Source organism: Aquila chrysaetos, chromosome 10 (assembly GCF_900496995.4).
Source record: "Aquila chrysaetos chrysaetos chromosome 10, bAquChr1.4, whole genome shotgun sequence".
Classification (NCBI taxonomy): Eukaryota; Metazoa; Chordata; class Aves; order Accipitriformes; family Accipitridae; genus Aquila; species Aquila chrysaetos.
The window spans coordinates 2579462-2592206 of NC_044013.1; the positions used below are offsets into that span (position 1 = coordinate 2579462).

Here is a 12745-nt window from a genome sequence, read left to right on the forward strand (position 1 = left end):
GCGCGCCCTCGGGTAGCACAGCGTAGGGGCGGCTGAGGCGCAGCTCCAGGACGGCTGAACTTCCACGCGAGGGGGAAAATCTGCAGGTAGGGGGAAGGCTAATGGGTAGTGGGGGGCAGTGGAAGAAGGACAGAAGCACTAGCAAGAGCCTAATTTTGGGGCACCCTGGATTTTGTTTCTTTGTGCGTGATGTTTTTTTTTTTCTTTAATCAAATTTACATAGCACTCGTAGTATATCTGATGTAGTTGAACTCTTCCTAGCAGCAAAGGTGGAAGAGAGCTATTCCTCTTCTCTTGTCTATGCCTCTTACAGATGGGCTCTGCGTGGGTTTTTTTAGCATGAAGAATTCACTGTGAACCCATCACTAGCCTCAACTCAGATAATGTTTACATTGATGTAACCAAGATTTTTGCTTGAGTAAAAACTGTATGATTTTAGGTTCTGATCCACTGACTGAAATCTTGGCCCTAAAGAAGCTGGTGGAAATTTTGCTTTCGAATTCCAACAGGTTTGCTACTTGTCCAGAAGTTACTGTGCGGTTTCTTAACTGACATTAAGTTTGTGTTGCTGATTAGTATTCAAGTTACACCCATCTGGCAAGTTGGAAGTGCCTGGTCCTCTGTTCCAGGTCTGGAGAGCAGTGGTAAAAACAAGGTAAGGAGACTAAACCCGTGGTTAGGAGCATTGCTAAAGTAGAGCCCCAAAGTGCAAAATCCATACTACTTTCTTGTTTTAATTCTAAAACATATTTTCATCACTGACTTCTTTAAGAAATGTTGCCATTACAAGCTCTGATTTCATGGTTTTGATGATGGGAAATGTTTTACCAGCACAAAAGAAAACCAAGAGTATGTGAAATGCTGCTTCCCTGAATTTATTGTAATGCCTGTTATGTGCTGATACTAAAAGCTTCAGTCAGTAAAAGTATATCAGACTCTAATACATTTGTGTAAAATGCCTGAATTTGGGGGGTTAACAGATCACCCAGCCTAAATACCCCCCAGTTAAAGCTTTCATGTTAAAAACCTTAATCATCGTTATCAATTACAGATCAATGATAGCACAATATACCATGAGTTATAAAGAACATAACCATCCCAGAAGGCAGAGACCATCGCCTGTTTTCCTAAAGCAGGTGTACTTACTGATACGGAGTTAATTTAACCTGGCAGAAATCTTGCTAATTGGGTTAAAAACCGGCGAACTCGAGACGGTTTGGCACAATCTCAGCAAACAAAGGCAGGACAGCGGGTCTGCTGTAAACCCAAATGGAGAATTTGGTGTGAAAGGACAGGAATGTGTTCTTGCGATAGGGCTTGGTTGTATTTAGGATGGGGACGTGACATGGCAGTCATCAATGTAAGAGCTGTTTGACGGGGTATTCTAGCAGCGGGCTGTTCCCCCAGCAAACAAACCCAAAGGGGGAAACTCATCTGTTCAGAGCCCTCCTGTCTTTGCAGTTCTGTTTTCGTTCAAAGTAATAGCAAGAACTGCAAATAGACAAAGAAAAATGTCCTCAGTTTCCACCTGAGAAACGCTGCTGTGCAGTGTTCTGGACTGTTGACAGATGTGGGGAGACAACAAACCATCTTTTCCTTCTATCAGTATTTTCTGAGTTGCCTTCACAAATATAAGAAACTTTCTTTTTATGTCAGCTCACGCTGCAGGGAACAGCAGTGCATCAGCGGGACTAGGCCACGCAGGTGCTGGTCACCGGCTTCTGTAGGGCCTTGCAGGGAGACGTTCCGCTGCCTACGCTCATCCACATCCTTTTAACGGCCAGACACCGGGAGAAGATGGAAAGTTGGCGTCAAACAGCAGCATCATGAAAGAAAACCCAACCTCGACCCTGCGTAATGGTATTTGTTTTATTGGAGATGCAAGTTACAAATCAGCACATATCTAACCCAAAAAATGAAAAAAAAAAAAAGAGTAGACAAATATTTCTTAGTGACAGATTAATACTTTTCTCAAGATTTTTATCCAAATATATTAACTTTGTTTACAAACTATGTTACTCTAAGTAACAGTAAGTTAGTGACATAAAATCAACTTGTGTATGTTTGTGTATATATAATATAGTAGCAAAGTTTTTAGGTAGAACTCTAGAACATGAGTCTCGCAGTTTAAGAAATTACAGGAGTTAATTTTGGAATAAAACAGACTAGTGAAAGCATTCAAATTCACTGTTGTGCGACTGGTATAGAAAAATTATCACAACTCCAGGTCTATTAACACAAGGATTTTCTCATTTAACACATATACATAAAACTGACAATCTCTTAAAAATTTGCTCCCCTTTCATGTAAAATCCCAGCAGCTGATCCAGATTCCATTCCAGATCCATCTTCGAGCCCCTGATTCTCTGAAGCACAGAAGTATTTCACTTTCAGAGGGTGACCAGGAAGCCAAGTGAGGCGCATGTGACACGAAATAATTTCCTGGAGAACAGATTTTAAAATACACATCTTTTATGATCTTTATACTGTTCCTCTGTTGAAAGGAGGCGTTCTACACATAGGCTTTCTTACCTGTGTTGGCATTTCATGGAGTAGAACAGTGTAGTCAAATTCAATAAAATCATCTTTCCTTATCTGGGCATGTATCAAAGAGAAAAAAAAAAAAAAGATCAAGAACACAAGTTACATTGCTGAAGTTTAGAGTCTACTCTGATTGACTTGACTGCTTTTAGCTTGCTTAGGGAGCAAGATGAATAGGGCTCGCGATGGCTGTGGTCATTGGCTGGAGTGAGACAGGTTTTGTGTGTGGAGAGACAGGGAATTGGGAGCGCTTCCTGCGTAAAAGCTTTGAAGGCACTAACTGCAGCATGGCTTTGCAGTCTGACTGCTCTCTGACATGAAACTAGGCTGACTCAGATGCTAATTAATTGAGATTAACCCTCAAATAAATTTGAGAATCTTAGCTGACTATTAATCTCTCCTTCAGAGAAATCTCATTCTAAATAACTAGGGAGTAAAACCCGAACACTGTCTATCGATCACCGATGACTGAGGGAGACAAAGCTCTGGGAACTCCGATACGCTACAGGTGTAAGATATGTTCCCCGGAGAACGTATGCCAGGTACTAGACTGGCGCTACCTTTGAGCTTGGCTAGGAGGGGAAAGAGTATGAGGAGCGACTTAGTGTGGGGCTGATGAACTGCAGGACCCTATGTTCAAATCTCCTCATTAAACCTGCAGAAGCCAACAGATCCACTCATGCAAAGAAGGAAAATCAAATTTTGTCCAAATGAGTAGAATTTTTCCACCAAAGCCTGGACAAAATACTTGTGCAGAGGTGGAGATACTTGTATGGTAGAAGCCCCTGGGATTTTGGGAGAATCGTGCCCATCACAGAGAGTGTGAGCTGTTGATGGCCATTTTATTCTCTGCTGCTTGGTAGGCTCTGTAAGCTTCTGTAGCACAGATGTGTCATTTCCACTTCGCTTACCCACTGCTTCACAGACTTGACTTGTGCCATGAAGTAACCCAAGTTCTCTGTTGACTTTTCCCACATGATGTAACTGCTGCCAGCAACAGCCAAAGCCCACACCGGCTCCAGGGCAGGTTCAATATTGCCATAGCTGTCTGCAAGGGAGAAAGAGCAATATAAAAATGATTAATTCTGGCTGTTCAGCAGCAAAATGATAAACCACAGAGCACTTTTGTCTGACGTAGCGCTATTCCTGGGAAGCCACTCTTCCCTCCAATGTGTTACAATCTTGAACAGGGAGGAGGAGGAAGCGAACCTGCAGTCATAGTAAAAGTATGAAAGCATGACAGAACTGAAATTGCCAAGAGATGCTATTCACAGGGTCCCCCCTCTGGAGGTGAGAAACCCAATATCCACGATAACGGAGGCCCTTACCTAGCCGGGAGGAAAAGAGGGACCGGGGTGCTCTGCTTGCAGGATGGAAAAATTCTGTTAGTCATCCCTTGTGAATTTCCACCCGCAGCCGGGGAAGGTGTGTGGGTTAAGGCAGTTGTTATTACTTGAGGACAGTTTGCATTTACTTGAATATAAAATTGCGTAAGCTTGCTTTTAAATCCAAAACACCTTCGCAATGTTGTGCTGACTACCATTGTTGCGAAACACAGGAGGTTTTTTTTCCTCCCCAAGACTTGCTGGCAAGGTGGAATTGTTGATGGTTAGCTCTATGGTTTTAGGGTGTTACTGTAAATATATGTGTCTCCTTTTTAAAATGCGTGTGCGTTTGTGTGTGTTCTTACAAGTGCCCAGGCTCTTTAAGATAAAATTAAATACAGTTGATTATTTAGAGGAATATACCTGGAATATTGTTTCCAATTATTGGTTTGGTTTGGTGCCTAATTTTTTGGTAAAGTCTGTTGTCCTCTTCTTGGATTTGCTTCTCGTCTTTGGTAGGCATGCACTTGATATTGACAACAGGCGGAGACTTTGTCTTCCGATACAGCACTGTAGCAAGGCAGCTCCCAGCATTTTCCTGTAAAGGTAGAATTTAAAACTGTTATCCTTAATCAAGACCTTATTTACCAGCAACACACTATTTAAAAAGCTCTTGGTATTAACAAGTGAGGTATACGTATGGAGTACATGTATGTCTTTGTGAGACGCTTTGTATGAAGCTGTACAGGGGTCAGGAAAGTCTTTAGAAGAATGTAATTTTTTTTCCAAAAAAGTAAATAGGTTAAAACCACAAGGCTAAAGTGATTTAACAGAAGTTTTTAATTAAAGTGTAGCAGAAATGCACTCAGTCATCTTGGAAATATGTTTGAGTTCTCAAGAAATAACTTTAATTGCTAACAGGGACTTTCATTGTATGATACTTCAGCCTTGAAACAAAAATAATCTAAGGCTTCATATTAAATTCTGAAAATAATTCGAATTTCATAAAATGTGTGTGTAATGGAAAAGCAGATGCTTACAGTAAAATTGCTGATGACAACTGTCTGACAGAATGAATGGGGGGGGGGCTATAATTAAAAAGAACACACAACTGTCAACTCTTTATTCTCGTTTTGGTGTGTGGACACAGCAGGAGCTACAACTGGATAATGAGGACCATACTGCGACACTGAGTTTGGACCATTGCAAAGCTTCACTCGGGCGCTGGGTTGCCTGATGTGACTCGAAACAAGACAATTGCTTCAGGCACTGAGCGGAGCAGGTAGCTACAGTGCTCTGACCACTTGGACCCCGGCAGAGGCAGAGGACTGATTGGATTTGATGCTGGGGTGATCCCAAGAGCAAACCGTGCCCCATGCTGGACAGGCAGGTAGAAGCATAAAGGTAAGTCTTTCCATTGTGAAAGATCCATTTACGACAGCACTTAAATGTACCCTGTTTTGGAGATGTTGAAGTTCATTTAACGCAGTGTCAGAAGAAACGCGGAGGACCATAAACTCACCCCGCTCCTGTAGTCTTCGGTAGTGAACTGCAGGTAATACTTGTGACCAGAGTCTGGGATGCTCTGGAAGAGAGAAGGATTCAGGTGTCAGTGTAACTATAGCCTTACATACTGCAACTTGCTGAGGTGCTGGCGTGAGCGCTGAGGAGGGAAAACGAGGGTGCCGTGGGTGCCTCACAGCCTTGTAGCATCAGGGAGTTGGTCAGATGAGATGCGCTGAGATGATCCTAGCAGCAAACACGAAGGGTCTTAACAACAACAACAATAAATAACCCTTATATTAAGGGATGTTTTAAAGCCTTTCCCTCACAGAAATATGCAAGAAGAAAAATGCAGCTCAAAGTCCTTCACAGGACAGATTGATACTGAGTAACTTTAAAAATAATAAAATTACGAATTTTTAGCTTCTGAGGAGGTAATTTTTTGCACAGGCTATCAGAGTGCCCTTGAATATATAAATGAATCAAATCTTGTGGACTGATTCACAGCTGAACAGCAATGACAAAGGCTAATTTAATCTCAGGGATGCTAACCTTTCTACTTTTTTCTGCTGTGACTGGAAAGAGACTAATTTCGCTACACAGCACGTCAGAGCAGGATTCTGATCTGTCTGCTCTGTTTTGCCCTGAAAGTACCAGTCATTAAGTTGCCCAATCAACTATCCGAGATTCCACTTATTAAGGAAAAATAAAAGACTACTCCTCGCTGATGGGAAGCAGCCAGTAGCACCTTTTGTAGCACAAAGCATCAGAAAAGCCTTAGAAATGTACACCTTTGAAATATGTAATTTTCTTGGATTTGTTTTTTGTTTGTTTTGGGTTTTTTTTTCCCTGTTGCTGACAGAAATGGTTCAGTTAACAAATTGTATTTTTGGTGTGGGATATCACAGACCGTCCTGGCCCCAAGCATGCTGAAACAGAAACTAGCTTTTAATGTTGGCAATAAAAAATATTAATTACCCTGAAATGGGATCAATGCCTCATTCAGTAGTGTCAGAGCAGAGCCTCATTAAAAGTATTTGCATTATCTGCTCTTTACTTAATTAGTCAGTCTCTAATTTTCCTACCGACTTGTATATTCACTTTTGAAATTTCTATATTTATTTTTGAATGGGGAGTTCCACAAACAGTATGGAAAACTTTATATTTATTCAACTAATTCCTTGTAAAATGACATTATCTGTCATTTAACTGTTTGGTACATTTCAAAGCCTTTCTTTAGATTAAATCAGCCAGAAATAAATGAAAGAAAATAAGTCTTTTTGGATGCTATACTGTGATTTATTAGACAAGCTTTTTGATATACAAGCCAGGTCACTTCTGTGTCTGAAAGTTTATTCCTTTTGCATATATTACCTGGTTTATTCTTGCTTCTGTTTGCTACTGGTGTAGGATATATTGTTACACAGGCTTTCCTTTGTGCAGCATGTGTGAGGTAGTACGCAGAAAACACATTTTACTGGAGAATGCGAGCTGCCTTCTAAAGTGTACATTTATGTCAAATTACTGTATTCCAGCAACAGCACTGATTTGTTAAGTTTTTTAAATACAGTACTCTTCAGATAAAACAGGAGGGGAATTCTGGCTGTTTGCATCATTTTGAAGATTGGAACTCAAAGCAAACGTGTGTATTTTATCTAAACTTGGGCCTTTGTGTTACCATCATACTTTCTTCCAGGAAGCCACTAATAACATAATGTTAGCAAAGTTTCATTCCCAGGGCAAGGCCATCAGGCCAGCTATACACTGCAGATAAGAGGACAGATTGGTTTAGTCACTTGCTCTGCTGTTATAAAATCCCCTCTTGAAGCTTTACGATGAGGCAAATGTGGAGCTGGACCAGGTCACACCGTGAAGGGAATGGAGGAAACGGAGAGAGGATGAGTTCAGACTTTTATATCCTCGTTCTCCCCTTCTCCTGCCCCCGTTTTGTGTATTGGCTAAAACGTTGTCCTCAAAATGACAGAGAATGTGACATGCCGAGACACTCTTAGCATAGCAAAATTGTAAAAACTAGCTTTCTGAAATGCAGGTTTACAAAAGAATCAGTAATTTGTGGTGCTGAAAGAAGGGTCTAATCTCTCATGATAATCACTGCAGCTAAGTCTAAGTTTCTAGTTATTGTAAAGCTACCCAAGAGCTGTTACTGCTATTGCTTCTAACGTTCTTCATTTGATCCAAGTGTGGGTATTTTTTAAGCACAGTGAGCTAGGCTTATTCCTTTTCTTGTCATCAGTAGCGCAGATGAGAGAACCTGAAATAGAGTGAGTTGGACTACAACACTTCTGAAGCAGCAGAAACTTAGCTCTGATTTAACTGATGATAGTGGAGAGGGTTTCCTGCTGAACCTTTTCCTCAAGGGGCACAGTACAGCAGCCTGACTGCACGCTCCCAGTTGCAACATCAGGGTCTTAAAGTCTGCAATGGAAGCTATTTTATAGTTAGGCTGGATCTTTTCTGTCCAGCATATTCAGTCCCTTAAAGTATGTTTGACTGTTCTTCCAATGTTATTTGTTCTTGCATAGGTGTCACCTGTTCTCTCTGCTAAAGAAAAAAATCATTTTTACAGCTGTGATAACTTTGAGAATAGTAATCAGATTCTGACAAAATATCTGAGCAGTTTCATTGCATTTGCTTGATAACGAGCACTAATGAAGAAAACAAAATCAATTGGGACTTTGTTATTTTCATTATTCAGCCTCTGATTCTTCTCAGTAGAAGGCTATAGAAAAGCTGCATGACTAATGACTGAGTAAATACTCTCTTTAAAAAGAACACATAATTCTGCGCTTATGCAGTTTTTGAAGTAGGTATTCTCTCTTCATTTGCAACAACTCCACCACAGCAGTACTACTCGCCTGGAAAAGCTTTCAAATGGCGCTACACAGCTAAAATACGTAGTCAATCTGGGTATGCATGCCAGAGGGCTTCTTTGATCTTACCAGGGAGAGGGAGAAGGTACATCTGGCATGAAATAATTTTAACTTTTATAAAAGTATTTCTAGTTTTGAAGAAAAACATCACTGTTATTTCCACTATTATTTTCCACTATCAGCCCAAAATGTGTCACTGTAAACCATCATGTAGTGTGAGTTAAATCAGAGCTGAGGAATATTTGACATCACACAATGATGGCTGGCTGAAAGCAGCCAAAGATAAAAGTGTCCAGAGGAGAAGAAAACAAGTGAGTAATTCATTTTTCCACTGAATATCTGGGTCACGAGATTGTTTTATTTCCGGGCTCAAAATTAATGCAACTTTCATGGCAGATTTTTAGTACTGTGAAGGCCAGAATAGCAGTTTTAAGACCAGTTTCATTCCAGGTCTCAAAGGAGGTGGTTTTACAATTGGTTTACGCTGCTCCAGCTCCCCACTGGCACAGAAAGGGGTGATCCCTCTCTCACCCCTTGCTGCAGGTTTCCATCTCTTCTCCTGTGTATTTCCCCACCAGTAATTCTTCCCCAGGACCAGTTTTTTGTCGCTGGATTAGAGGGCGGACCTGATCACTAACATGGAGAAGCTGCCACTGCTGAGAGCAGAGCGAGAGGTGTCCTTCGGGGGCTTGCCCAGGGGGATTTCCACCTCGCAGCCCTGCCACTGTCCCTGCAAGCCAGCTCAGGTAGCCTGTGGCTTCTGGAGGTGCTGGAGATGTCCGATCCACAAGTAGCCGGGTGAGCTCCTGGGCTGCCCCAGGCAGGAGGGAAAAGCCAGCAGAGATGGTTATCTTCTCGACCTCTCTATCTGTCTTTCCCTAGACAATTTACCTACCCTGTCACTGATTCTACCTTTCCCACCCTAACATGGGGTCCTGACTGTCGGAAATAAGTAGAAATCTTTTAATTGACTCCTAATATTAGGACCATGGTTCTGGTATTACACTGTTTTGTGTCAAGGTGAGCTTGTGAAGAGAAATACCCATCTGTAAAATTGTATTTTGTAGTCCAATTTAAGCAAATGTTGCAGTTTAGCTAAGAGATTATCTAGCTTTACCTTTATACCTCACTTCCTGGTTCACCTACCTACTGCTCAGTTATGACTTCCAGGACAGTTTGGTATGGGAGACTGCTACGTCAGTGTTTTGAAAGTTTCTCTCTTGAATTCTAGGATCTTCAGCTGGCACACACTAATGCTTCTCTTCTCAAAAATGTATTTTAAAGTGCAAGCTGTCAACAATTCCATGAGATGCACGCTGCTGTTTCCTAGAAGATACTCACTTAAGAAAAAACCTGCATCAATGAGAAGGGACAACAAAAAGAAAACTGCAGCCAATGGCAAGGTAGGAATTATTATATGTTTGGCATATCTCTACTCTTCGTTGCTAGGAGAGAAAAGCACTGAAGTCTTATTTTACCTGAACTTGAAAAATCCTTCACAGCTAATGGAGTTACTGTACTGGTGACTGTCTCCAGCCCTGTTTCTGATTACCACAGTTTCACTGGCTAGTGGGCTAATAATGTTAGTCTTAAAATACAGTGCTCATGATTAAATTCCATTATAAAATTATCCTATTTTTAATAGATCCAGTAATATACTAACCAATAGGAAACAAGCCTTCTTTAAAAAACCTAAAAGAACAAAAGCCAACCAAAGAAACACACCCCCCCCCCCCAAACCCCAACATTTCTGTCTCTTGCATTCACATAATATAGCACACTCCTTCCAGGAAATTCTTTTCATTTTTTTACAGTGGAGGACAGGAAAGAAGGAAGTGACCATGTCTAGTACATTTCTCCTCTTGTTTTCACAGAGTGTGCAAAGAAAAAGGGGAAATAAACTGCAGAAAGTGGTTACAGCGAGCTCCTACAGCATTGAGTACTGTGAGGAAATAATGAGGCATTTCACTTCTCTATAATGAACCAATTTTTTCTTTCCTATATGAAAAGGCAGGTGGCTGATAGTGGGTAGACAAGATCCCTTTCCCTCCCCACAACCAAAACTACCTTGCAAATATTCACTTACACTGGGGTTGGAAAGAGGATCTGCACCAACCCCTTCCGACATGACTCTTTACTAGACAAGTGCATTGCTTCCAGCAGCACACCCTGCTGCCAGAGGCCACATTGTTGCTCTTAAAAGAGGCACAAGCATTTGTATATGTAAATATATACATATGCACACTACCCAGTAAAGTGCTCAGTAGATATAGAAGGAGCACTTGTATGTTTCGAGAAAAGTATCAAATATCATAGTAAATTTCTGTCATAGGTGTCTGCAGCAATTTCATAGGAAGAATCAAATGTCACGTTAGCACATCCATCCTCAGCACCTATTAAACTGTATGTTTACTGATGTGTTTGGGAATGATGATGAGACCAGTGTTACCTAAAGGGCATGGTCTCAGATAAATCTATAGGAGGACATCATGTTTGCCTTCCCACACAGGCTGCATGACCAATGCTACCTTTCAGCCTTGCGTTACACAAAGTAATACACAAATTCTGAGTCGTTATGCAGTAGTTTGTGTTTTGTGAAATTTAATTGGAAATTATCCTGGTCTGTTAAATATTGTGTGCAACTCAAACCAGCTTCAAATTGTTTTGGAACCAGAGCCAACTGGGATATATGTGAAAGATTGAGGCTCACGTTCAATGTTGTAAGGACTGCAATAGTACATCCCAAATGTTTTGGGCTGGCTTGGAACTTCTTTCTTGAAAGGGAAGATTTTACACTACACCATTTTATTCTCAATTTTCAGAGCGAGGGCCTGAATTGAACAAGCCGTGCAGATGCTGAAGGACAAATATCGTAAGATCTCCTTTTCAGATGCCAGAGCCATGAAAAGGATCCAGTGGAATCCAGTGCTGCATTTGGCACCTCAGACTGGGAATCCAAAACGACCGGCCCTTGCTTTAGGGAACTGCCCAGCCGTAGCCTGGAGAGGAAGGCTAGATGAGAGGGCTGGTTTTAAATCCCATCCACTGCGATAGCTTAGACCCTCCTCAGCTCTCCAGGAAGGTAGTGCTTTCCTTCCAGGACCTACAGCCTTGGACAAATGTTCCCCAACAGTTTTTGCCTGTTCTCTAACTTTCAGAAACTGAGTAAGCTGTAAAAAAAAACCCAGACCGGTGGCCGGAGGAAGAGAAAGGCTGCGTGGCACAGTGCTTGCAGGCAGCGGCCCTGCATTTCAGTGTGCGGGGCACGGGTACACCGGGCATGCCCTGGGCACCGCCTCAAGCATCCCTGACAAGCTCTGGGTGATGTGAAAGCTCTGCCCCTGTAGCCGCTCCTATCTAGGACTCCCACCCCTTTCTGTCACCTCGGTTTGACATGGTTTTTGGAAGATAAAGGCATCTTTTCCGACGGGAGCTGCATCGCCTTTAGTCGAAGCTCTCGGTCTCCAGGGCTAGAAAGCAAAGTCCTTTCCGTCCCTACTCACACAAAGTAGATGGTCGCTCCAGGAGCAATTCCGCTGCAAATGTTTCCTCATCAAACTGTTTTCTTTCCAGTAAGTGCCCGCCGCCTGCCTCGGTTTCCTCTGCTCCCCTCATCTGCGCTACCCTGCTTTTGATCCCAGGACAGGGCACTCCGAGACAACCTCAACCAACTGGCTGGGCTTGGATTTGGGGGGGGGGGATATTTAAATCATCAATCAACTAACGACCTCCCGAGGTGGATCCCCGCTGAGGAGACCCCGAGCCCCCTGAGGGAAGGGGCGGCGCGGGACAGCAGCCCCCGCCGCGGGAGGTGGGAAGGCGCCCGGCGCGGGGCCGCGCCACCCTCAGGGCGCCTCAGCTCCGCGCCGCTGCCCCGCTCTTTCGTTACAATAATTATTATTAATTGCACTCTCCCCAGCGTCGCTTTAAAACCCGCGCCTGCCCGCCTGGGGAGCTCCCCGCGCTCCCCCCCCCCCTCGGAGCCCTCCCCGCCGGCTTCCCCGTACCTTCACCGTGGCTTTGCGGACCTGCCCCAGCGCCTGCAGCGCTCCGGGGGACGCCGTCTGGAAGTTGAGGTAATGCAATGCCACCCGCGCCGCCCCGGCGGCCAGGCGACTGCTGGGATTCAGCTCCCGCTCGGCGACCGGTACCGCGGCCACCGGCAGCAGCAGCAGCGAGCTGAGGCGGAGGAGGAGGACGAGGACGAGGAGGAAGGCGGCGGGTGGCGCGGAGCTGAGACCCTGCATGGTGCTGAGAGACGGTGAGTGACCGGCACGGCTCCGCACTGAGGCGGGCTCCTCTGAGGGCCGGTACTAATAGCGGGGGGGGGGGGGGCCCGGCCCGCTCCCTCCCGCCCTCCCACCGCCCGCTGTCAGTGCCGGGAAAGCGCTGGGGGAAACTCCTGTCTCTTCGGCTACTCCCCTTCCCCTTGTCCTTCCCCACCTCGCTTCAGCCCGGCCGGGGTCTTCGGGGGGGGGCTGGGGG

General features: G+C 43.8%; 1 protein-coding gene across 1 annotated transcript; it reads right to left on the bottom strand.

The window, feature by feature from the left end:
• Positions 1-1846: 1846 nt before the first annotated feature.
• LOC115347440 (ovocalyxin-32-like) lies at positions 1847-12692 on the bottom strand. The gene is made up of 6 exons (XM_030028855.2): positions 12268-12692; positions 5389-5451; positions 4290-4464; positions 3453-3589; positions 2533-2595; positions 1847-2442 (listed from the first exon to the last, which is right to left on the bottom strand). Exons 1-6 carry the CDS (start codon positions 12505-12507, stop codon positions 2284-2286), a joined length of 837 nt encoding a protein of 278 aa, XP_029884715.1. The 5' UTR covers positions 12508-12692; the 3' UTR covers positions 1847-2283.
• Between the last annotated feature and the right edge of the window lie 53 nt (positions 12693-12745).

Bases quoted from the DNA above. Each gene is read 5' to 3' on its own strand.
- LOC115347440 (XM_030028855.2), bottom strand. From the start codon at position 12,507: ATGCAGGGTCTCAGCTCCGCGCCACCCGCCGCCTTCCTCCTCGTCCTC. The intron at 4,465-5,388 runs GTGAGTTTATGG...CTACCTTTACAG, and splicing joins CCGAAGACTACAGGAGCGGG to GAAAATGCTGGGAGCTGCCT. The intron at 2,443-2,532 runs GTAAGAAAGCCT...TCTGTTCTCCAG, and splicing joins TCCATGAAATGCCAACACAG to GAAATTATTTCGTGTCACAT.